The 25,319-nt window shown below is 52.4% G+C and overlaps 1 protein-coding gene across 4 annotated transcripts in view; it reads left to right on the forward strand.

The window, feature by feature from the left end:
• Dot1l (DOT1 like histone lysine methyltransferase) overlaps window positions 1-25,319 on the forward strand; it is a 43,747-nt gene continuing 18,428 nt past the window's right edge. For 2 of the 4 annotated variants that reach the window (XM_027419305.2, XM_027419306.2), the window contains exons 1-8: window positions 1-348; window positions 11,378-11,421; window positions 13,969-14,043; window positions 15,931-15,994; window positions 17,722-17,950; window positions 20,336-20,430; window positions 20,870-20,932; window positions 25,028-25,083. In XM_027419305.2, the coding sequence (XP_027275106.1) occupies window positions 268-348; window positions 11,378-11,421; window positions 13,969-14,043; window positions 15,931-15,994; window positions 17,722-17,950; window positions 20,336-20,430; window positions 20,870-20,932; window positions 25,028-25,083 (707 nt within the window). In that variant the 5' untranslated portion in view covers window positions 1-267. The remainder of the gene's footprint in view (window positions 349-11,377; window positions 11,422-13,968; window positions 14,044-15,930; window positions 15,995-17,721; window positions 17,951-20,335; window positions 20,431-20,869; window positions 20,933-25,027; window positions 25,084-25,319) is intronic. The other 2 variants (XM_027419307.2, XM_027419308.2) reach the window with 2 other exon arrangements.

The following is a 25,319-nucleotide window of genomic DNA, read 5'->3' on the forward strand; positions in this document are numbered from 1 at the left end:
GTGGTTCAGCCCGACCCCCCGGCTCATTGTGCCTTCTCCTCACGCCGGCCCAAGATGGCGGCGGCGCTAGACGCCCCGGGTCTGTGACTGCTACAAAGAGGGGAGCCGGGGGCCGCACGGGAGCGGCGGCCGAGGCGCAGGCCGGGCCGTCTGTCCTCAGCCGTCCGCCCCGCGTCCGCCCGCCCCCGCTCGCCCGGCTTCCCGCCGGCGGCCCCGCCCCTCCCCCAACCGTCTGCCTAGCATGGTGCGGCGGCCGCGCGCGCCGACATGGGCGAGAAGCTGGAGCTGAGGCTCAAGTCGCCAGTGGGCGCCGAGCCCGCCGTCTACCCGTGGCCGCTGCCGGTCTACGTGAGTGTGCCGGCGGGCAGGCTGGGGCTGGGGGTCGCGAGGTTTCGGGGCTCCGCGCCGGCGGCGGTGGCTGCGGCGGCGGCGGGTCTTTGGCCGTTCCCGGCCCGCGCCCGCGGATACCGTTGCCCCGACGTGCCTGTCGCCGTCGCCGCCGCCACCGCCACCGCCGCCGGCGGCCTGGAGCCCCGCGTCTCCGGGCTTTGCGGACCTGAGTCCGAGGCGACGTTGTGGGCAGGGCTATGGGGACTGAGATGTCGGGGGAGCCTGGCCTCGGTGTGGATCCCTCATGTTGTTCCCTCGTGTTGTCACCTCAGGTCCCCTCATACTGTAGTCTCTGTCTCATCCTGCTGTCTTTTCGTGTTGTCCTCTCGTGTCCTCTTAGGTTGTCACCTTTGGTGTTGGTGGGAAGGTGCTAAAGGGACCTTGGCTAAGAAGTTGGAGAGGTTGGCGGTTCATGTCATTTTAGGTTGTCCCTCATGTTGGTGGCATGGTGGGAGGGTTCTGGAAAATTGTTCTTTCGTGACAGCGGGCTAGGCTGGAAGGAACTGGAATGTTGAGGAGGTTGTCACCTCAGTTTGTACCTCATGTGTTGTCCGATGTTGGTGGGCTGGCCTGGTGATACCATGAGAAGCTGGAGCAGTTGGTCGAATATCTGTAGAGGCTTTGCAGAGTCGGAGAGGTTGTCCCCTCTTTTTGGTGGCATGGCTGGGGGCAGTCTTGGGAAATCTGGGAGATTGCCCCCTCTTGTTGGTGGTCCGAGCTGGTGAGACCCTGGAAATTTGAGGTTGTTATTCTCTAATCCTAATGGCCCTTGGAAAATGACAAGCATAGTGGAAGAGCCAGAGTCATACAGGGTTTTCGAAGTCCCCCAGAACATGGGGAAGTCAGCACCCCGGTCCCTGGTGGCCCTGTGTATGTTTTGAGTAGAAAATGAAGCATGGTCCATGGATGCTGTTGAGTTAGCATCTTCACTGGGGCCCCATGGAATACTGTCAGTGCCCTGGGATGTCCTTCCACTGCCTCTTCCCATTGGGCAGGTCTGTGTATGTGTGGCCTTGAAAATTCCTACAAGAGCCAGGTGGCAGTGGCACACACCTTTAGTCCCAGCACTTGGTAGGCAGAGGCAGGCGGATCTCTGTGAGTTCAAGGCCAGCCTGATCTACAAATCGAGTTTCAGGATGGTAAGGGCTATTAAGTAGAGAAACCCTGTTTCAAAAAAAAAAGGCTGGGTGGTGGTGGTATCAGCTTCGTCGGCTCATGTCTTTAATCCCAGCACTTGGGAAGCAGAGGCAGGCTGATCTCTGTGAGTTTGAAGCCGAAGCCAGCCTGGTCTACAGAGTGAATTCCACGTTGGTGGCCTTGGAGTCTGAGAAGTTGGAGAAGTTGTCCCCTCTTGTTGCTGTGGCTGGAAAGACTATGGGAAATTGGAAAAGTTGTCCCCTCATGTTGGTGGTGCCTAAAGGGGCCTTGGGAAATCTGGAAGGTTGTCTGTTAAGAGTGTATGTGGAGCTGGAGAAACGGCTCAGAGGTTAAGAGCACTGGCTGCTCTTCCAGAGGTCCTGAGTTCAATTCCCAGCAACCGCATGGTGGCTGACAACCATCTGTAATGAGATCTGGTGCGCCCTTCTTGTGTGTAGCATACAAGCAGACAGAATGCTATATACATAATAAATCATTAAAAAATTAAGAGTGTAAGAAAGGAAGGACAGACTTCTTGGTGTTTTTCTTCTTAGGATGTAGAGGTTCTGATTTAAATCTCATCCTTCTTTTTGTCTTCAAGAGTCACCATCCACTCTTTTCAGGATAGGGTTCTGTGAGTTGTGGCCACTGTCACAGTTGAGGTACAGCACACTTGAGCCATCCCCAAGTTCCCTTCCACTGTCTCTGTGTTACCAGCCTCCTACCTCCTTGCCTGTCATGCTGTCTTCTGGCATGTCCCCCCCACCCCCAGAAAGTCCAATGAATGATCAATGAATGACTCTGGAGTGTTCACCAGGGAGAATGTGCCTGAGGCTGGCCCACTCACACTATCTGTGGGCTCAGGGTTGCCCCTAGTTTTTCTTCTGGCTGAGTAACATCCTTTAGGCAGTGAGCCAATTTGGTGATCATTCATTCTGTTAGTCACAGGATGCCTGGGCTGGTCCAGTGTTACTTTTTTATTTCTTTGGTCTTGTTATACGGCTGTGGCTGGTCTGGAACATTTCATTGGTACCCTGTTTCTGCCTCTAGTGCTGGGGTGATAGGTTTACACCCGTGTGTGTGTGTGTGTGTGTGTGTGTGTGTGTGTGTGTGTGTGTGTGTGTATTAGAGGCTGTGAGTCCCAGATATCTGCGTGTGGACTCATTCAAGTTGTAGTAGTCCTTAGGAGTACCAAGAGCTGGGTTGCTAGGTCTGTACAGAATGACCAGTCAGCAGCCTGAAACCCCAGAGTTGTCATATCTGAGTATGAAAGGTTAAAAAATCCATCACAACCCCATTGGTGCCCGAGTGGAGTGCTGCTGCTGATTTGCCTCTATCTTGTATCCTGGGGATGAAGATGAAAGTTCACCCAGTGACATTGGCCCAGTTCCCGCCCCATGTGAATCAGGCCTTCAGTTGAGCCTGGTGGGAACTGGATTTCCAGTGGCGGGTGGGAATGAACACCCAGCGCCTTTACCTTGCTGGCCCAGATCTCACTTGGCAGGGTTGACCCTGCTAGCCCAGCCCTGCTCCTGGCATCTGCAGGCCCATTCCAGCTGTGGGTGTTAGCTACTGTCCAAGGGCGGGGCATTGACTGGCTCTCACACAGCCTTGAGTGACAGCAGCTCCACAGTGCCCTCTTCTAACCCTATAACTCCCATGGAGAGTTCTGCTTCTCAGGAAGCCAGGCCTAGTGCCTGGCACATTCAATACAGTGTCAGACCTGACATTCCAGCACCCAGGAAGTGGAGGCAGGAGTTCAAGACCAGCTTTGGCTACATAGTTCCATGCAAGCCTGCCCCACATGTATCAGACCCTGTTTCAAGTCCCCGTGTGCCCCCCCCCCCAAGTAAACAAGCAAACAAAAAAATCTGTTGCCTGGTGATCCCATTATGGAGGCATCCAGAGGAGGGACCGTGATGCAGGTGCTCCTTCCCCTGAGTTGGGAGTTCAGGTCACACTGTGCACCTGTAGTCCTTCCCAGTTGTTCTGTTTTGAAGTGGAGTCTCAGAGTGCTGGGATGTCAGGTGTGTGCCACTACATCTGGCTTCAGAATCCTTTGTAAATGCATCTGCAAGCTACCTTTGGTGTCCCTGGGGACATGCATAGAGGACAGAAAGACATTTGTCACTCCAGGCAGATTAGGAACTGAGTGTGGCAGTTCCTCCCACCTTGAGTAAGGCATGGCCCTGGGCTGGTGCCAGTGGGTTCTTAGAGGACAGCAGCTATGCTGTCCACACTCAGAAATAAATAGCCAGTTTGGGGACCAGGTTTGGAGAACTGACAGATGAGAGGGGGACATCATCCTTTTATACCAGTTTAGGGCACTGGGACCTCACGGAATGACCCCTTTGGCAGAAGGATGCAGATGCCATTTTTAGTTGCTTGGCAGGCAGCTTAGGGGACAAACCTGAGAGGGAGGGCCAGGTGGCCTTCCCGTTGGTGATTAAGTAGGCCATGTATGGCATGTCCCTTCTGATGAGCTCAGGAGTCCTGTGGGTGGCTGGGTGAGTCGTTCTGTGGGTAGGATGAGCCAGCCCCTGTGCGACTCAGAAGGTAGTTTCTGCTGATGACCTCCTCCCTGTGTCCCCGCTAATCCATGCTCATGTGGGGAGGAGGCAGGTTGACCTTTAGCCTGCCTTTGTGGGCTGACCTGCTCCAGAAGGGAAAAGGTGATGACGGTGGACTGTGTGGAATATTGACTCTGTGCTTGCCTCTCAAACCCAAGCTCAGGCCACTTACTCTGTTCATGATGAGACTGGGGGCTGCTGGGGAACCCTGGCTGGCTTCCTTGGCTGCGGAAGCACTGTTCTTTTCCTTCCTTCCTTCCTTCCTTCCTTCCTTCCTTCCTTCCTTCCTTCCTTCCTTCCTTCCCTCCCTCCCTCCCTCCCTCCTCCCTCCCTCCCTCCCTCCCTCCCTCCCCTTCCTTCCTTCCTTCCTTCCTTCCTTTGGGACTTGCTCTGTAGACCAGGCTGGCTTCGAAGTCACAGAGATCCACCTGCCTCTGCCTCCCGAGTGCTGGGATTAAAGGCAAGCACCACCAACACCCAGCTGCACTGCTCTTTTTCAAGTTGACTTCTTTATTCTTTTCTGAGATGCTTTGATTCTGTGTTCAGGGCAGTCTGGTACTCACCATGTAGCCCAGGCTAGCTTCAAACTTTGAGCAGTTCTGGCTCATTGTCCCAAATGCTGTGAATACGGGCATGAGATGTCATGCTGGCTTCAAGTTAGATATTTTATTTAGGGGTGATTATGCACTCAGGACTGTTCCTCACTCTTACAAAGTGAAGCCCTTAGATTAGTTTTGAACACCTCCTGTTGAATATGTGACACATGGGCAGACTTGATCACTTCTGCCTTATTGAAAGATTAACCAGCCATTCTCATGGGCGTTCTGCCCTGAACTGATACTTGGCTAGGGACGTGTGTGGTAGCTACAACTGGCAGAGGGGAAGCTCCGGCACTGGCCCCCTGCAGAGCTGGGCATCAGTTGTGTGCAGAAAGACCACGTGCTATATTGTCTGAAGTTCAGGCACAGGTAAGCTGCCCCATATCTCTTAGTTATGTTTGCTGGGGCAGTCCTGTCATCTTAGTGTCCCTAGAATGCAAGTCAGGTTGGTTGATTTTTCCAGAACATGGTCTGGCCTTGTGCAGTACAGATGCCCATCCATCTGAGCATTGCCTTGTTGCTAGCTTGATTCAGACAAACACAGGTTTTGCCCTATGTGGGCACCAGCTCTAGGGCTCAAGTGTGAGGACACACAGGCTGCTCTGCCAGTAGTGTGGGTATTCCACAGGCAGGGCAGAGCTACTGGGGAAAGAGAGCTTCTCCCCTTCTCCTCTTCCCCACCCCCTCTCTCTGTGTGTCTATGGAGTCCTGACTCTGTCTTCACCTCCAGGATCCTGGAGTGATACCTGCCTGGTGTATGTGGTGTTAGGGATGGAGCCCAGGGCCTGTCCACACTAGAGAGTGTTGTACCCACTGAGCTCAGTAGGGGAGCACCTGCTTAATCTGTGGGAAGCCCTGGTTTTCACCCCAGCACCCACTACAGTTCATGAATTCAGAGTGCTAGTCAGGATCTGTGGAATAGTCAGTCACAGGTCAGGCAGCTCTTACAACTGTCTACTTCTAGAACAGTCCATCACCCCTGTGAGTAGTCATCTCCCTCTAGCATCCATGAGTAGACTTATCTCAGAATTATCTGTTCTGGACATCTCCCATCTCCTGTGTGGAGCTCCACACTGTGGCCCGTTCATTCGTGTGTGTGTGTGTGTGTGTGTGTGTGTGTCTGCGAGCGTGCGAGTGTAGCCCTGCCTCTGCCCCTGCCCCTGGATTGCAGTGTTTGAGTGTGGGGAGGTTCCAGGTCTTAAGTCCCTGTGGAAGCACTCATTTAACCTTCATCCTAGAATGGGGTGACTGGGAAGAGAATGGGTGTGTCACCAAGGTTGATAGGGAATTCATATGTACCAGGTAGTTTTTTTAAAAGATTGATATTTTTTGGCCGGGCGTTGGTGGCGCATGCCTTTAATCCCAGCACTCGGGAGGCAGAGGCAGGCAGATACCTGTGAGTTCCAGGCCAGCCTGGTCTCCAGAGGGAATGCCAGAATAGGCTCCAAAGCTACACAGAGAAACCCTATCTCTAAAAACAAAAAACAAAAAAAAAAAGATTTTTTTTTTTTTTTAAATTTACTGTATATAGGTATGTGCTGTTTGTGAGAGTGGGGGCCAGAAGAGGGTGCCTTGTGTTCTTTGTTACCATCTGTGCCTTTGAGTCAGGGCCTTTTGCTAGACCTGATAATTGAACCTTCTCAGCCAGGCTGGAAGCTAGCAAGCTCCAGTATGCAGTCTCCACACCCCAGCACCTGTAGCTAGGGTATGGAGGTACGTTCAGGGTGCCTGACTTCTTACTTTCCTATATGATGGCAGAGCAAGTGCTGTGAACCCTGCCTCTATAGCCTCTGCACCAGGTCCTTGCAGCTGCTTAGGTGCTGGGGTGCAGTGCGCCTGTCTCGATGTTGTCTGGGCAGGGCTGCAAACCCTTCCCTTAGTGCTTGTCCCAGCTTTCCTAAGACAAGGTAAACTGAGCCCCTGTCCTTTGTCCTCTCATTCTGAGAGAGGAGTGGCCTGCAGAAAATAGGTGTACTGGTGGTCACCTCCTTGCATGCAGCACTCTTATCAAGTGACTCACTTGTGTCATTTGACAGGCCTGGGTAGGTGGTGTCACTCTGCCTTGAAGACTATAGAGGCCAGCTTGGCATGAAATATTCAGCAGAAGCCCTTGTGGCTGCAGGGCAGGCAGCTGGCACAGATGGCCAGCTTGTCTGGCCTCATTCCTGTCCTTGTAGCTGAGCAAGGACACTTGTTCTCCTGTGGACCTCTGAGTTTCCATCCCACACCCGCCTCCTGCCTTCATGAAGGCTGGCCGCCAGGAAGCTGGGTATCCCTGTGTGTGTTGTGAATTAGTGGCCTGGAGCTGGGCCAGGCCCTGGGGCCCTGTATAGACTTTAGAGTTCATGGTCAAGTCTAAAAAAAAGTTCTCTAGGCTGTGTGTGTCTGTGGCCCCAGCTTCTTGGGAGACTGGGGTGGGAACATTGCTTGAGCCAAGAGTTGGCGGCCAGCCTGGATAGCATTGTGAGGCCTCCACTCTAAAGCTAGCAGAAAAGTTACAGACTAAACTCTTTTCTTTCTCTCTGTGTATGTGTGCATATGTGTGTGGTATGTGTGTGAAGACATGTACCCCGAGTCTGGAATGTGCTGTGCATTCTGGGGACAGCCCATCAGGGTGAGCTCTGTATGTCATATCCTCATAGCCCTGTGTGGTCTTTTCTAGGGGTTTCCTTCCTCTCGAGGTATTCAGGGCCATGTGGGACACCAAGGGTATTTGGTACTGCACATCTGACTGACCTGCCCACCTGAAGCCAGGGGCCTTAGTCCCTTTTTATGTGGGACTATGTCTGCTAATGCCTGAGGTCATTCTCCAGGCTTCTTTACAGGATGCATGCCTCTGGTTTGCCCACTGGGTTTCCCTACCACAGGTCTTGGGCTGGGCTGGGGATGTTGACTCCTTTGAGCTGATCCTTGATCCTGCCCCTTCTTGCCCTTGTGGAGGTGATCTGTCTGGCTCTGTTGGTCACCCTGCATGTGGTTTGAACAGCTGACAGTTACTGGAGGGGGTTTGATCAGCCTCTCACAACCTGCTGTATAACTCCTGGTGTGATGTTATTTGGGGGATCACATAAGAGTGAGTTTTCTTTCCCTCTCTAGAGACAGGGTCTCTCTGTGTAGCCCTGGCTATCCTAGGAACTCAACAAAGCAGACCAGACTGGCCTTGAACTATATGCCTGCCTTTGCCTCCTGAGTGCTGGGATTAAAGGTGTGCGCCATGACATCTGGCCACTTGGATTTGTTGTTTTGTTTCAAAACATGCTTTCTCTGTGTAGCTCTGGCTGTCCTGGAACTCAAGGTTAGCCTTGAACTCACAAAGACCTGCCTGCCTCTGCCTCCCGAGTGCTGGGACTAAAGGCATGTGCCACCATGTCTGGCTTCACTTGGATGTTTTGTTTAAGAAGGAAACTACTGTGGTGTTGCTGAGAACAGTTTGGGTGGCTCATGTCTGTGACCTCAGCAGCACATGGCTCAGGGCTTCATCCCTAGCACTGGGAGAGAGAAAAAGACAAAATGGCTTGGCCACCCAGTAGTGACTTCCTGATGTTGTGCCAGATGTGGTACCTAGCGGAGGATGGCTGACAGTAGGAACTGTTCTTGTATAAAGGACACAGCACCTCTCATAAAGCTGGGCTCCTGGGGCTGTGCCCAGCATACTCCCTCCCTTCCCAGGTGGCTGCATACCTATTCCTTTCCAATGAACCAATGAATGGCCAGGATGTAGTCATAGCTGAAAATAATCTGTGCTTCTTAGTTTGTACAGCTCAGGATTGTCTGTGGACAGAGGGCCCAACTAACATTAGAGGTTGGTCCTCAGCACTTGGTCACTTGAAGAACCCTTCAAGGGCCAGTCGGTGGTGGCACATGCCTTTAGTCCCAGCACTCCGGAGGCAGAGGCAGGCAGATCTCAGTGAGTTCGAGACCAGCCTGGTCTACAAGAGCAAGTTCCAGGATAGGCTCCAAAGCTACAGAGAAACCCTATCTCGACCCCCCCCCCCCAAAAAAAAATCCTACAAGGTAAGCTGGTACTTGGAAAGGTGGAAGCCAGGAGGACCTCAAGACTCAGAAAACCAAGGGCTGGGTTGGAACATGGTGTTGGGGGCTTGCAGAGCATGGGTGAGGAGGCCCTGACCACTCCTGCCTGAGCCTCCTGAGTACAGAGGCCCACACAAGTATGGGGCTGGAACCTAGGGCACTGTGCATGGTTGGCAAGTATCTGCTGCTGAGGATTGTCCCTACCAGCCCCTCTGTTGAGGCATCGTAGAAGGAAGACAGCTGGTGTGTTCTGATACTCCCCCAATGTTGTGGTAGTTAAGTGGGTTCCCTCTCCTTCCCTCCCCTCCCCTTTTTTATTTTATTATTATTATTTGTTGTTGTTGTTTTCTCTGTGTAACAGCTCTGACTGTCCTAGCTCTGTAAAAGATCTGCCAGGGGTTAAAGGTGTGAGCTACCCCCTTTTTTTTTTTTCAGAGATAGTCTTTTTTTTTTTTTTCCCCATCTGCTGGAGACAGTGTTTCTGTATTTCTCTGTGTCCTGGTACTTGCTCTGTAGACGAGACTGGCCTTGAACTCACAGAGATCTGCCTGCCTCTGCCTCCTGAGTGCTGGGATTAAAGGTGTGCGCCACCACAGTCTGGCAAGGTAGGGTGACAGTTGTGTGCCTCCAGGTCAGGTTTTGTTTTGTGACCTTGCTAGCTAGGCATTTCTTTTTCCTTTATTTTTATTTTATTTTATTTTTTTAAAGATTTTATTATGTATACAACATTCTGCTTCCATGTATATCTGTACACCAGAAGAGGGCACAAGATCTCATAACAGATGGTTGTGAGCCACCATGTGGTTGCTGGGAATTGAACTCAGGACCTCTGGAAGAGCAGTCAGTGCTCTTAACCTCTGAGCCATCTCTCCAGCTCCTTATTTTTTGTTTTGTGTGTATAGTTGTTGCATGCTTATGTGTCTGTACCATATGCATGCAATGCCTGTGGAGGCCCGAGGGGGCATCCTATCTCCTGGAGCTGGAGTTAGACTGCCATGAGCCATTATGTGGGTGCTGGGAATTGAACTTGTATCCTCTGCCAGAGCAGCGTGTGTTCTAACCTCTGAGCCACTTCTTGACCCCCCCCCCCCATGTCTAAGACCTTTCTGGTGGCTGCTTGCCTGAGAGCTATGAGAAATGCCTGGGTCGAGCAACCGCAGAGTGCCCAGAGAGTGGCCCTGCCTCAGCACCGCTACGGGAGATGCTTACTGTTCTTCCTAGTGAAAGCCACATATCCTGTGCCCCAGTACTCAGGAGTGGCTGGGTGACATTGGGACAAGACTGATCCTGAGGAGAGAGCAGAGACTGGGTGTTCTTGGCAGAAGTAGCACATGAACATCCGTGTGTGTTACACAGTGAGAAGGGAGAGGTGAGGCACTTGGGTAACACTTTTTCCCCACTGTGTGGCTTCTCCAGGGAGACATGGGCAATTGTCACTTCACCCCAGACAGGGCTCCAACCACAGACCTCAGAATCGATCCCACAGAGTGGAGCTTAGGTGACCTCTGAGTTCACTGGGGTTATTTACTGAGTGTGAGTGACTCAAAGGCAGCTTGGCTCCGGAAAGAGCACCCTGACATGGTGACTTCTGGGGTTCCCTGCAAGACTTGGCCAGCTGCCTGCTTTAGTCTGTTCTCTCAGCTCTTGTGGATCATGGGAGTTTCACAAACTTCCTGAGCCCTATAGGTTATGCTTCCAGACGTAATGCGCCCTCCCCCCAGCCCACTGTCTAAGTGGGGCCATTACCACACAGCCACAGTGGGAGACTGTTCAAGACTTTAGGTTGAGGGGACACTTGGCCCACACCAGTGTTCGTGGGCTATGTTGAACCTGCTAAGATTTTTTTAAAGATTTATTTATTTATCATATATGCAATGCATGCCAGAAGGCACCAGATCCCATTACAGATGGTTGGAAGCCACCATGAGGTTGCTGGGAATTGAACCCAGATCCTCTGGAAGAGCAGTTGGTGCTCTTAACCTCTGAGCCATCTCTCAAGTCCCCCATGGGCTATGTTGAATGTTCCCTGTCACCTGTGACCTATGACTGTGCACTGGACAGGGTCAACTGGAGTCTATAGCTCCTCTGTGGCAAGAGGTGATGACCAAGACTTGGGCAGAGCTGGGAGAGAGCCTGGGCCCTGGGGAGCCTGCCATGATATCTGTCTGCTCTCAAGAGACACTGTCAACTGTGGCCTTTGTCATCCCAGGTGGGGTTGTGCAGTGTGCAGTGTGTGGAAGGGTGGAAAGCTCCCATGGCCACTGGCCGGCCCAGGGAGGGTAGGAGCCCTGCACCTACTTCCTTTCGTCATTCTTCCCTCTGTGGCTTTTTGTCAGTGTAATTGGCATCTGTGGGCTTCATCTCATGTTGGCAGATTGAGATCTGGCCTTGCGTGGTCATGCTGGGGCAAGGCTTGATTTCAGGCATAACACAGTGCTGGCCAGTGGTTGTAATGTTGGGGTCACTGGCCCGATGGGACTCTGCAGGACTTGCCAACACCTGTTGTGTTTGCAGGGGGAACAAAGCTCTGAGTCAGTCCCCAGCTGTGGGGAATCTGGGGTCCAGGCCCTGGGAGTGTGCATCTCAGAACAAGAGGGGGTGTCACTGTGTGCTTGCTGGGGACTGACTCTGCAGGGTTTTCTCTTTCAGGACAAGCACCACGATGCTGCTCATGAGATTATTGAGACTATCCGGTGAGTGCTGCATGGGGTGTGTGGGGAGGGTATGGGAGGGTGGTAAGCTGCTTCCTGAGGTTCACAGCACTTCTACTTTGCTGTCTTCACTGGGGCTTCCTCAGTAGTGAGTAGTGTAGTAGAAGGAGGGGCCCTGGCAGAGACATCAAGCTTCAGGGCAGCCTGCCTCAGCCCTTGCCACACATTGCTTGTCAGAGAAAACCTCAATTGTTTGTTCCCCTGCAATGGCAGGGATGAGCCAGGTCTCATGTATAGCTTCTGAGCTGCAGCCTCCTGCGAGATGGAACTGGAGCGTCTCTGTGTCTCCCAGCTTCCTTCACTAGTCCCCAGCTTTGGGTGGATTAGAGAAAGACAGGAGTTTGTGAGGTCTACTAAGGTCTGATGTTGCTGGGGGGCGGGGGGTTGCTCTATTCTGATACCTACAGAGGCGTGATGCCAGGGAGGCTGCCTGCTGGGAGGGCTCTGCTGTCCTTCTTCTGGATCTTCTGCCCTCTGAGGCTCTTGAAATCCTGGGCGTAGACTAGTGTGAGAAAAGCCCTGTGGACCACAAAGCCGAGACCCTGGACTCAGGGTTAGATTGCCATTGGGTGCTTGGAGGTAGGGATGGCAGTGCTGCAAAGGGCCAGTGAGTTGGCTGAGCGGGTACAGCACACTTACTGTGCTAGCCTGAGGACCTAAGTTTCATCCCTAGAAGCCTTGTAGGGATGGAAGGAGAAGACTGTCTGCTGGTGTCCTCTGACCCTGCATGTTCTGTGTACCCGTGTCACTCAGTTGTGCTTGTACATCCACAGGTGCATATGTGCACAGTTCCACCCCACCCCACCCTAGCCCCATACACAAAAAAGAACTAAAAGATGTTTAAGAGTCTGGCAGGGAAGGCTGAGACATTTTTGCAGGTTGAGGTGGGGGCTGCAGGTGAAACAAAATCACATTAGGGAGAATGGATGGGATGTGCGCAGAGACAAGATAGTCTGGGATTAGGGCTGGCCTCTGGGCAGGTGGGGACCCCAGCAGATAGACCTAGTAGCATCTCCAGAACCACTTGTTTGCAGTTGTTAGGACAAAAGCCTGGCTTCTGCAGCCCAGCAAGCTGGGCTGGGGCAGCCACTGTGCATGTCAATCATAGTGATGCTGAAAGCAGAGCAGCAGCCTGGGAGCTGGCCTTGTGGGTAAATGAGGACCTGAGCTAAGATCAGATCCCTAGAGCCTACCTAGACAGACATGGCAGCATGGGTCTGCGAGCTCATGGGCCAGGCAGCTTGGTGCAGGTGGTGGTGGTGCATAGGAGACTGTCAGGGTGGAGGGCCGGGGTCCACTCTGTCCTTTACACATAGAGTGATCATGTGGCCACAGACAGACAGCCTGCAGGGTCTGATGTGCTTCATGGTTGACCAGAGGAAGTGTTCCACAATAGCAAGGAAAAAGCCCTACTCCCTAACAACGCCCTCTTCTGTGCTTCCCAAATTCTTCCTCCCCATATCTCCCACGGGAGATGTCATTGGTAGGGAATAGGGATTTTTCTTTCAGTGTAGGACACCCCCCTTTTTATTCTTAAAAATTTTTATCTTAGCACTAGGCATGTTAGCACACAGATCTTTAATACTAGAACTCTGGAGACAGAGGCAGGTGGATCTCAGTGAGTTTGAGGCCAACCTGATCTACAGAGCGAGTGCCAGGACAGCTAGGGCTACACAGAGAAACCATGTCTCAAGTAAATAAATAGATAAACAAACAAACAAATAACTATCTGGTGTATCCTAGGCTAGTCTTGAACATAATAACTATGTAGTCTTGGATGGCCTTGGACCCTTGATCCTCCTGTCAAACCCAGCCTCTCCCCTGACTTTTTTTTTTTTTTTTTTAAATCTTTGTTTTTTGAGACAGGATTTCTCTGTAGCTTTGGAGGCTGTCCTGGAATCTGTAGACTAGATTGGCCTCAAACACAGAGATCTGCCTGCCTCTGCCTCCCGAGTGCTGGGATTAAATGTGTGTGCTACCACTGTCAGGCTCCCCCAACGTTTTTATTATTATTGTGTTTGTAGTTGGTGTATCTGTGTATGCACACATGCCGCAGCACATAGTAGGAGTCAGAGGGCAACTTTGTGGAGTTGATTCTCTCCTTCCACCTTGTGTAGGTCCCAGGATTAAACTTGGGTTCTTGGGTTATGACGCCCACCATTGCTTTTACCTGCAGAGCCATCTTGCCAGCTCCCCTTCCCATTTTTTTTTCTCCTGAGAAAGGTCCCATTATGTACCCCAGTCTGGCCTAGAATTTGGAGTATTTGTGCCTCAGGGCCTCCCACCATTGCTGGGATGGCCAGCTGGTATGTGCCACCAAGCCTGGCTAATATTTTACTTTTTACCATAACATGTGAATTTGTTTCTTTTCCAAGTACCAACACTGTTTGACCTTGGCCTCATAAAAATCCATGTAATTTCTCAGGTGCTTGTCTTTCACACACACACACACACACACACACACACACACGTACGCGCGCGCTCGGAGAAGGGGTCCTAGGCCAGCAGGAGCTCTGTGTTCTATTTTAGGTGGGTCTGTGAGGAAATCCCGGATCTCAAGCTGGCCATGGAGAACTACGTCCTGATCGACTATGATACCAAAAGGTGAGGAGGAAGGGAGTAAGTGGGCTCTGGGCAAGGCTGTCCCTCTGGACTGCCCACACCCTGTTACCGTCTGTGTACACTTGTAGGAGTGTCTGCTGTGGAGTGAGGCCATCCCTGGGAACTCCACACTGAACAAACTTGAGTTGGGAAATGAGCAGGGCTGGTGAGAGAACAGAACAGCAGTCAGTCCTGCCAGAATCTGTCTGGCAGGTGTGGTGAGGCCTCTCCTCCAGGACGGAGTGAGTGGAGAAGAGAAGGCATCCCCAGAATGCTTCCTAGAGTGGGTTTGTCTCCTTTGAGAGAGGCCAGCCTAGACTCCATCTCCTGCTCAGCCTCTCCAGTCTGCCTGCAAAGCCTCGTTTGACCTCTGACCTCATTATTAGAAAGGACTCCTGATATTAGTCAGCCTTGGTGAAGCTGGGTGTGCCCACACACTCCTTGGCACTCTGTCTGTCTGATTGCTTCCTTTTTAAAAGATTTAATATGGCTGGGTGGTGATAGTGCACTAGGGAGGCTGAGGCCGGTGGATCTCAGTGAGTTCAAGGCGAACCTGGTTGGACAAATCGAGTTCCACAGAGAAACCCTGTCTCAAAAAACCAAAAAGAAAAGAAAAAGATATTATGTATTTTTTACTGTGAGTTTGAACATTTGCCTGCTTGTATGTCTGTGTATCTATCATAAGTGAACAGTACCCACAGAAGTCAGAAGAAGGTGTTGGGTCCCCTGGAACTGGAGTTACAGATGGTTGTGAGCCACCATGTGGGTGCTGGGACCTGAACCTGGATCCCTGTGAGAGCAGTCAGTGTTGAGTTGCCTCTCCAGTCCTAATTCTGCTGTCTTTTCATTTGTTCCTTCCTTCCTTCTTTGTTTTGCTCCTCCCTCCCTCCCTCCTTCCCTCCCTCCCTTCCACCTTCCCTCCTTCCATTTCTTTCTTGGAGACAGGGTCTCACAGTGCAGCCTTGGCTGCCTTGAACTTGTCAGGTGACCAGATGATCTGCCTCCGGTTAGAGGTGTGGCCAGCACACCCCAGCCTGCTTTCTCACACACTCTTGTAGCTTGTTTGGCTGGACCCAGGGAAGTTTCCCTGTTCTGAAACAATGCTGTTTAGAAGGAGGGCAGACCTCAAGAGGCCCTGCGGGGACAGAACCCTCTGGTTGCTGCCGCGCCTGGGTGGGATGTGGGTTTCTGTGTAAGGGCCTCTACTCCATCACCCCTTTAGTCTCTGTGTGTATATTTGAGCAGCATACTCACCTCCTGGAGGACAGAGAAACCTGGGTAGCTGTCACCTTCCACCTTGTTTGAGACAGTCCCTGTTGCACATGCCACACCTGTCCCCTTTGTCTTAGAAGCACAGGTCCTCAGATGCCTGCCCCTTTCCAGTTTTACGTGGATTCTGAGGATTTGAACTCAGGACCTCAGAGTCGACAACAGGCACTTTAGCTGCTGAGCCATCTCCCCAGTTCTAGCTCAGTCTTTTTTGGGGGGTGGGGTTCTAGACAGGGTTTCTCTGTGGCTTTGGAGGCTGTCCTGGAACTAGCTCTTGTAGACCAGGCTGGTCTCGAACTCACAGAGATCCACCTGCTTCTGCCTCCCGAGTGCTGGGATTAAAGGTGTGTGCCACCATCGCCTGGCTAACCCAGTCTTCATAGTGACTTGCTCTTTTAGTTTCTCATCTAGTGACACGGTCTGACCATGGAGTTGACACATGGATATAGACCCAGTCAGACTGCCCTAGCACTTGGTCCTGTGGCCAAGGACTGTCTCAGCATGAAGCCTCTGGTGCTTCTGGGATCCCATGCCTCCCTGGAGGCTTTGCCCAGCCCTACCTGTCTGTAAAAGCTGGGTATGCTGCAGCCCACTAATGCTCCCTTTTGTTTTTTTTCTCAGTTTTGAAAGCATGCAGAGGCTGTGTGACAAGTACAACCGAGCCATCGACAGTATCCACCAGCTGGTAGGTAGCTCCCCACTTTCCAGGCTCTCCACTCCCCAGTGGGTTTACATGGTGCCTGCTCCTGGGCCTCCCAGGGTGGCCCAGCACTAGGACCTCTTGGTGGCTGTGAAAGTGGTAGAGAGGGCAGCTGGCACAGTGAGGCATGGGAGTCAGGTGGCAGCAGGTAGAGCCCCAGCTGGCCCCAAGTGGCTTCCTCAAGTAGCTTCTTCAGGTCAGTCTGCTCTGCAGACCCTTCCATCTCTGCCTATCTGCCTGCATGCTGCAGCACAGGGGCAAGTAGTCAGCATTCTCCCGAGCTGGGAGCCAGCCTCCTTCTGCCCTGCAGCTGGCCCCCAGCCTCGGGCCTCTCTCTGACATAGTCTAGTTAGTTCTACCTGTTTGGGGAGAGGGGTGTTCTCCCCCCAATAGAGCCTCATAACAATGTGCCCCACCTCCTGGGGGGTGTATCCTCACAGTAGGGTCTTATACAGCTGTGTTCCACCTGCTGCAGGGGTGTTCTCACAGCAGAGCTGCATAAATGTGTACTCCACCTGCCCACCTTAGCTGACAATCTGGATGCAGGCAGCAGAGCTCAGCAACTGTGCACCCAGGGAGTGCTCTTTCTAGAAGGCACAGGGGTCTCTGGCATTTTAGCAGGTGTTGGGCCACTGTGGGGTTCTGTGGTGTCAGGGAATTCTCCTGTGGAAGATGGGGCTGTGTGGAGAGACTGGGCTAGCACAGGGTCACTTTGTGGCTCCTTGAACTAAGACACTCATGCAGCTCTTCAGTGATGGCCCACTGGGCACTGGTCCTGCCATTGCCACTATACCATGGGGACACCAGCTGAATTAGCTGCATTAGGGCTCCTGTGGGGCAGCAAAAGAGGCTTGGTGACTGGCCCCTTCAGCTGGGCTGTCCTGTCCTGTCACATCTTATCCTATTGCTATGGCTAACAGAGTGTCCATGGCCATGAAACCAAGGGGTAGAGCCCTTCTCTCCTGAGGGAATTATTCCTTCAGTCTGGTGGCTCAGATCAGTAGATGAGTGCCAGGGCATACCACTTGCAGGGCCAGCCTGACAGTCAGGAGTCTGCAGCTAGCTCTTCACTGCTTTCTTCTTGTGAACTTGAATTAAAGACCCTGTCCCAAGGCTAGAGAGTCCAAGGTATGTCCTGGAATGATGCATACCTGCCAGGAAGCCTGGAGTCAGGAGGGGCTTCTGGGACCCCAGGGTTGGGCCTAGGCCATGAGGCTTATGAAGTCTAGTCAGAGTTGACCTTCATATGAGTAACCTAAATGGAGTACATGAGTTTGTGTGGAAGGGTCAGACAGAAGCCTGGCATGCCAGAACTGGCTCTGTGCATTTGTAGGAACACTCACGCTGCTGTGCTTTTCTGTATATGGTTTTCGGGATGTATCCAGTGAGCCACACTCCAGCCCCCACCTTTTGTGTTTATTTGTTTTGAGACTGTGTAGCCCCAGTTGTCCTGGGACTAGCTCTATAGACCAGGCTGGCCTTGAACTCAGAGAGATCTGCCTGCCTCTGCCTCTCTAGTGCTGGGATTAAATGTGTGAGCTACTACCACCTGGCAACCTTTTGCATTTTTGATATAGGATCTTACTTCCTATGTGGTCTATGCTGGCCTTGGACTGCAGTGTTCCCCTGCTTCAGCCTCCCACGTTGTGGGTGTCAGCCAGATGCTGCTGGCTGCGAAGAGTGTAATGGGTCATGTCCACTCTTGTTCCTAGTGGAAGGGCACCACACAGCCCATGAAGCTAAACACTCGGCCATCTAATGGACTCCTGCGGCACATCCTGCAGCAGGTGTACAACCACTCTGTAACTGACCCCGAGAAGCTCAACAACTATGAGCCCTTCTCCCCTGAGGTGTACGGGGAGACCTCCTTTGACCTGGTTGCCCAGATGATTGACGAGATCAAGATGACCGAGGATGACCTGTTTGTAGACCTGGGCAGTGGTGAGTGTCTTGTAGCACAGCCTTCGAGCTGTCCTTGGCTCTCTCAGTGTACCCATGGCTGCACATGAGTGCTCAGGGAGGGTAGCGGCTGAGCTGAGGCTCCTGGCCATCAGTGCTCCTGCTCAGGGCTCTCACCTAGGGCCCTCAGCCCTGCTGGCTCTGTACAACCCTGCACCCTCTTAGGGGCCCCTGGGTCTTGGCTTGTGTGACCAGTGTTCCTGAGGCCTCTGGTCACACTCTGTGCAGCCTCACAAGTGATACACAGCAGGGCTTCTGGGCTGCCTCTGTGGCTGGCTATGGTTCTGATTGTATCCACTTTTCTTGGGGCAAGTCTTAGTTAGGGTTTCAGTTGCTTCAATGAAACACTGTGACCTAAAGCATCTTGGGAAGGAAAGGTTTTATTCAGCTTATACTTCCACATCACAGTTCATCATTGAAGGGAGTCAGGACAGGAACTCAAGCAGGGCAGGATCCTGGAGGCAGGAGTTGATGCAGAGGCCGTGGAGGGTGCTGCTTACTGGCTTGCTCCTCATAGCTTGCTCACCTGCTTTCTTTCTTTCTTTCTTTTCTTTTTCTTTTTTTTTTTTTTTTTTGGCTTTTTCAAGACAGGGTTTCTCTATGGCTTTGGAGGCTGTCCTGGAACTAGCTCTTGTAGACCAGGCTAGTCTTGAACTCACAGAGATCCCCCCTGCCTCTGCCTCCCGAATGCTGGGATTAAAGGCGTGCGCCACCAACATCCGGCGTGCTCACCTGCTTTCTTATAGAATCCAGGATCTGCAGTCCAGGGATGACACCATCTGCAATGGGCTGTGCCCTCCCGACCCATTAATAACTAATTATGAAAGTGTGCCAGGCGTGGTCGCACACGTCTAATCACAGTGCTTGGGAGGAAGAGGGAGGAAGACCTCTGAGTTTGAGACCAGCCTGTTCTACAGACCAAGTTCCAGGACAGTTGGGGCTATACAGAAAAACCTTGTCTTGAACCCTCCACCCTTTCCCCCAAAAAAGAGAAAAGAATAAGAAAAGCCCAATGTCCCACAGGCTTGCCTGCAATCTAATCTTTTTTTTTTTTTTAAGATTTATTTATTTATTTATCATGTATACAGCACATGCCAGAAGAAGGCACCAGATCACATTATAGATGGTTGTGAGCCACCATGTGGTTGCTGGGAATTGAACTCAGAACCTCTGGAAGAACAGTCAGTGCTCTTAACCCCTGAGCCATATCTCCAGCCCGCAGCCTGCAATCTAATCTTATAGAAGGTTTTTTTTCTTTTCTTTTTTTTTTTTTTTTAGTTTTTTTTTCCTAAAAAAAGCACTTCTTTTTAAAAATGTGTTTATTTTGTATAGTGTTCTGTATGTATATATCCCTTCAGGCCAGAAGAGGGTTCCATATCTTATTACAGTAGGTTGTGAGCCACCATACGGTTGCTGGGAATTGAACTCAGGACCTCTGGGAGAGCAGTTAGTGTTCTTAACTGCTGAGCCATTTCTCCAGCCCGGAAGCATTTTCTCAATAGAGACTCTCTCCTTTCAGATGACTCTAGCTTGTGTCAAGTTGACTTAAAACTGTCCAGCACAGGTCTTGTCTCCTGTACCTCATGGGGTGTGAGGTAGAGGCTGGAAAATGCCCAGCTACACCCTCCAGCTCTTTTAGAAGCTGAAGGTGAAGCCTCCTGGATCCCTCTCAGTGCCCTGTAGCTTTGGGGCTCACATTCTCTACCAAACTGTACAGGTTATGCCTCCTTGCCTGGCCCTGTGTCTCCTGAGGCACTGTGTGTCTTCTGGCTTCTCTGCCCTGTAGTTCTGAGCTGCTTGTTACTGGAAAACACTGTCGAGCTTAGAAAGTCAGGTGGTATGTGCTTGCCATCTGAAACATGGAACTGGCCTGCCAAGTGGAGGGTCACCTTCAGATCCTCGACCCTCCATGGCATGAAGTGGTATTGACTGGCCTAGCTTCCCTGCACAGGGCCTGCACGTGCCTGTCGCTGGCAGTTATAGCCTCTGCATTTCTTGTTTGTTTCCCATCCCCGAGCATACCTGTTAGGTCAGGATGCTTGCTGCCCTGACTGGCTATATCTGTCTGTGCCACAGCAGGACCAAGGGGTGACTTAGGCCAAGAATTGCCTTTGTGGGGACTGCTAAGCCTTGTGCATCTATCCCCACATAGAGACAGCCAGGCCTTGCTAACTGCAGAGGTAGAACTGGCAGGTTACAGGTTCATAGATTGCATTGTGGGTAGTAGAGTGGCGCAGACACCCTCTGGTGGGAGGTCTGTGCCTTGATGATGGCCTCCTCGCTGATGCCAAGGGACATTGTTATATGGCTGAGGCTGTGTTTCTATGGAGGCCACAGAGACTCTGACCTATGTCTCTCTGGCTGAAGGTGTGGGGCAGGTTGTCCTTCAGGTTGCTGCGGCCACCAACTGCAAACATCACTACGGAGTGGAGAAAGCGGACATCCCGGCCAAGTACGCGGAGGTGAGCGACCACACGTGTATGCTGCTTGGGGCTTCTGTAGGGTGCAGCTCCTTCAAGCCAAGGGTGTCTGTGTTTATGACACCCAGCACCTTCCAGCAGAGTGCCTGTGTCCCTGGCAGGCTCTGCAGAGCTTCATGATGAGCGTGCCTTGCTGTCCTGGAAAAAGGATGGTGCTGAGCTTCTGAGTTGAGAGGACGCACATATCCCCTGGATGTCCCCCATCTGTTCCTCCCAGGGTGGCTGCAGAGGGTGATCTTGGTGCTTTGTTGGAGGGTTGGGAACCCCTCTTCTGGGTACCTTCCACCACTGTGTGCTCACAACAGGGCTGCTGTAGATAGATACCAGTATTTTGTCTCATGTGATTCTGCAGAGCCTGTGGACCCTTCACCACCTCTGCCTCCCTGAGTTTATAACAGGTCATGTGTTTTGTTTCCCTCAGACCATGGACCGAGAGTTCAGGAAGTGGATGAAATGGTATGGAAAAAAGCATGCAGAATACACAGTGAGTGCCATCGCTCCATGCCCGCGGCCTCCATCCCAGTCCAGCCCTTTTTCCCATCCTCTCTTGACCCCAATCAGTCTTGATGAATGACCATATGGCCCTCTGTGGCAGTGGGCACAGTCTCTGGAGCTGGCTGCTGAGCCCTGATCTTCTTGCTCCCCTGGTCTGGGCACCATCTCTAGACAACATGTGCTGACTGCGGGCTGTGGTAGCAGATACTCAGCTCTACTGAGCTGAGACCTCAAGAATGGGCAAAGTGAACCCCTGCTGAGCTGTACCTGGGTGTAGCCTGTGCGTTAGGGGTCAGGACCCTTGGGTTCTTGATGTGGAGATTTGTTTAGGCTGGCCTGTGGACTGGCTGGGAGGGTCAGGCAGCAGTGACATCCTGTGGTGCCTCTGTGCTACGGGCAGTGGAATGGAACGGTCATGGCCCCGCCTTGGTCTTCATCTGTCATCCTTCCTGCAATTACCCCAACTCACTAGTGCTTTCTTGGTGAAAATTTGCCATGCATGAGGGTCTCGGGAATCTGTTAGGAGAGAGGCCCACTTGACACCTGTGTCTAGGACCCAGGAGATGGGTCCAGATTCTTAAGACTTTGTCCTTTTCATCTTTAACTGGTGGGGCCTGTTGGTTCCACACCCATGTAAAATTCTCAGTCAGGGACACACCTTTCAGGAAGACCCTACCCCATCCTGAGTGGCCTCCTGGTCATTTCCTCTTCTTCCTTAGCTTATCATTGTTAGATGACCTGGCCTATATGGTTGAAGTCAGTGGTGTGGCTGGTAGCAGTTTGCCATGTTGGCTGTTGTCACTGTCAAGCCCTCATGGGCCTCAGTGCTCATGCTGGTGGCCCTTGGCTTGTGGTGGGGAACAGGGCTAAGGCAAGAACAGTTCTTGAGGCCTTGGAGACCATGGGAAGCAACCTGGCAGTAGGAATAGAAAACGGTGATTGGCCTTTGTGTCCACTCTGGCTTCCCACAGCACCTTGAGTGACCATCAGCCTTTTCTAGGAGGCTGTGTAGGCACCTGCCTGGCCTGTGCAGTGCTACAGCTTTGATTTGCAAGCTATGAGCCTTGCCCTCTGCTGTTTAAAAGCATGCAGAAGAAAAGCCAGGGGAGCCTAAAAACAGCCCAGAGGACTTTGCCTGCTTTGTACCAGTGATGCTGCTACCCGCCACCCTCCACTTCCCTACATGCAGCCAAGTCTGCTGACGTGCTCCCTCCAATGGCTGAATCTAGTCTGGCTTTTCCGAACCCATAGCTGCTCCTGGCAGACCTTCCCCCCATCCTTCAAGGACCCTAAACCGGCTTGGGGCAGATTCTGGGCCACACTCCTCCCTGCTGGCAGTGCCTCCTAACATTCCCAGGCTTGGTGACGTCATGTGTTCACATGTGCCTGTCTTCCCATCAGCTGGCAGCTGGGGTTGTGCAGCTTTGTTAGTGAGTTTCTTTCTCAGACGGTTCTGGGTGCTGGGACTCCTGACCCTTTGTAAGCAGTTCCTCTCAGAGGGGTTTGTGGGCTTTGACCCCTGACCCTGGAAGAATAGAGTAGCCTATGACTCCTGGGATGCTGGCTACAGCTTGCTAAGGTGTCCCATGGGCAGCCAGTACTGCTGAGGCGTGCTCATGGGACATGTATCTGAGACTGCGTCAACAGGCCTTAGCTGTCTCTGCTCACTTGCACTCAGACTGAGCTGATGGGTTCTTGAAGTGACTGAGTCTATGGCTGACTGTGACCCCATGAATCTCACCCGTGGTCACCTTTTCTGGCCCTCCCCAGGCTTCTGTGGGGCCTGTGTCAGTCTTCCCCACTTGCTTCATGGATACTGGCCAGCTTCATGTGCCTTCCCTCCCCTCTTGCTTTTTCCATGTTGGTAGGTGTGGCTGTGACATTGTTTCTTGGGGGGATGTGAACAGATGTTTCCCAGATAGGGAATCCATAAAGCCCAGCTTGGAGGATTCTCGAGTTTGACAGGGGCTCCTTATAGGAGGTTGGGTGTGCAGTCACTTAATAGAAACAGTAGTGACTCAGTGACAACTGCATCATCAAGGCCCACCCCAGCATGGGTGACAGCTCAAAAAGTGGGAACCTGGAGTGCACTAGACAGCCTACAGGCAGCACAGCAGGCTGGAGAGCATCCTTTCCAGTTGGCTCAGTAGACCTGAGCCTCTTCCCCAGCAGCCTGGCTGGTGTGACTGTTTCTCAGCAGTCCTTACTGTTCAGAGAAGCCTGGGGAGGGAGGGCCTTGCTCCCTGCGGGGTGAAGTGTATGGAGATTTCCTACACAGTAGCAGACACCTTGCTTCAGGCCTGGCTTCCATCCCAGGCCAGACAGCCAGGACTTTTGAGTTCCTTGCCACAGACACAGATAGTGCAGCTAGCTGGCTCCCCAGACTTCATGACCTGGTTGGCAAGGATAGCACTGGGGCCTGGCTGTAGCGGGAGGAGTGCTGGCTCCACACATGACACAGCTGCAGGGTGAGGTCTGTTCTGGACGGGCCTGCACAGGCCACAGCAGGTACCCATCAGATTCTTGGAGCAGAGCCAGCCCACAGCAGTTTCTGTCTTTGTAGCCATGTTGCAGACCACAGCAAAGGCACACAGCAGAGCCAATAAGGCCATCGGGACTTGCAGAGCTCTTCCTAGCAGTCTCAGGGTATTCTCATCCTTAGATGCAGAGACCCAGTACCTGGGGATTAAGGGGATGTGGCCCCTCTGCTTAGCACATACTCAGCAGCAGGGGTGAGGGGTGTGTGGTCTCTGCTGCAGTGCTTAGCTTAGGAGAGAGTAGGTCTCCTATGCCCAGGTGTTGCCCTGCATTTGAGGGCTGACTGAAGCTTCTGTCCCCAGGCCTGGCTGGTGTATAGCAGAGTAGAGTCAGAGATCTATGAAGCGGGGCTTGGCCTGGGGTGGGCTCAGGGTCTGTTCTGCCTACAAGGCTATGGTCACCCTAGCCCAGGTCTGCTCTGCTCACTGGAAGACAGAGACAAACTTGTCCTAGCAGAGTGGGGAGGTGGCTCTGGGCCTGCCCTGTCATCCTGTCGGTCACCGCCGCTGCCCCCCACCCCCTTCCCACAAGCCTCTGATACTCAAATCCACTTCTGGTCAATGTATTTGCCTGTTGTACCCCACACTGTGTGGCCTCCAGTGCATCAGTCTTTGCTGCTCCTGTTCATTGCCAAGGAGCTTTCTAGCACATGGATGGACTATGCTATGTGTCTATTGTTCATAGATGTCCCTGACTTTTGGACTTTGTAAATAACTAACACCCCCTACCCATCCCCCACCCCCCACCCCGTGACCTCCATGTAGAATGGACTGTTCTTTTCCTGGGACAATGCTTTGAGCTGCAGCTGGTGGGTGGTCTGCAGAACTCAAAACCTAGATTGCTTGGTCTCTAAATGTAGTCAGCTGTTTCCCACTGGTGGTGGCGCACGCCTTTAATCCCAGCACTCCATAGGCAGGTGGATCTCTGTGAGTTCAAGGCTAGCCAGGCTACAAAGTGAGACCGTCTTGGAAAAACAAAAAAAGAAGAAGAAGAATCAAAAAGCTGTTTCCGTGTAACACACACTGACCTGAAGGAGGTGGATTGACATTGGTGCTGACGGACACTGAGGTCCGGGTAGCAGGGCCACATTCATGGGGTCACTTGTGCAGCAAACATGTACTAACGCAAGGTGCACAGAGGTGATCTCATATGTACACACATATGTACAATGTACAATGATAAGTGAGTGACAGAATGGCTGGTCCCGTCTTCCTGGCCACATAGATACATCTCATGTCTGTAGGGTCTGCAGATGGCCTATGTGATGCTGCTTTTCTTGGGACACACTCTGGGGTTAGAGAGGGCTGGCTGGCCAGGCACATGCACAGTGGTTCCTCACCTGGACCCATACCATCCTCTTGTCTGTCCCGAGAGGGTGTTGCTTTCTTTGTGCTGGGGGTCAGGCCTTACCCTCTGCAGAGCTATCCACTGGCTGTCCACCGTCACCTCACCCCAAGATCCAGATCATCCCATGTCTCACAGCAGCTATGGGGGCTGGGTTTGAACCAAGTAAGCCCGTGAGTAAACGTGTTCCTTTCTTTCTTAGCTGGAACGAGGTGACTTCCTCTCAGAGGAGTGGAGGGAGCGGATCGCCAACACGAGGTACGGCCGGCTGTGGGCCGTGCTGCTGGCTGTGCTGGGGTCTCTGACTGTTGCTCCCCAGATGTGGGTGACTGCTGTGGAGGGTACTGTGGGGTGCTGCTTCAAGAGTGCTGGCCTCTCTCTGGGCCTGAGCCAGCTGCTGTCTCACATGGGATGTGGCAGCTCCTGTGCTACCCTCGTCATGGGGTCTATCGGGAGGAATCTAGGTGTTTGGGGGCTTCACCCCTGTGTTTTCT

This window comes from Cricetulus griseus, chromosome 5, assembly GCF_003668045.3.
Source record: "Cricetulus griseus strain 17A/GY chromosome 5, alternate assembly CriGri-PICRH-1.0, whole genome shotgun sequence".
Lineage (NCBI taxonomy): Eukaryota > Metazoa > Chordata > Mammalia > Rodentia > Cricetidae > Cricetulus > Cricetulus griseus.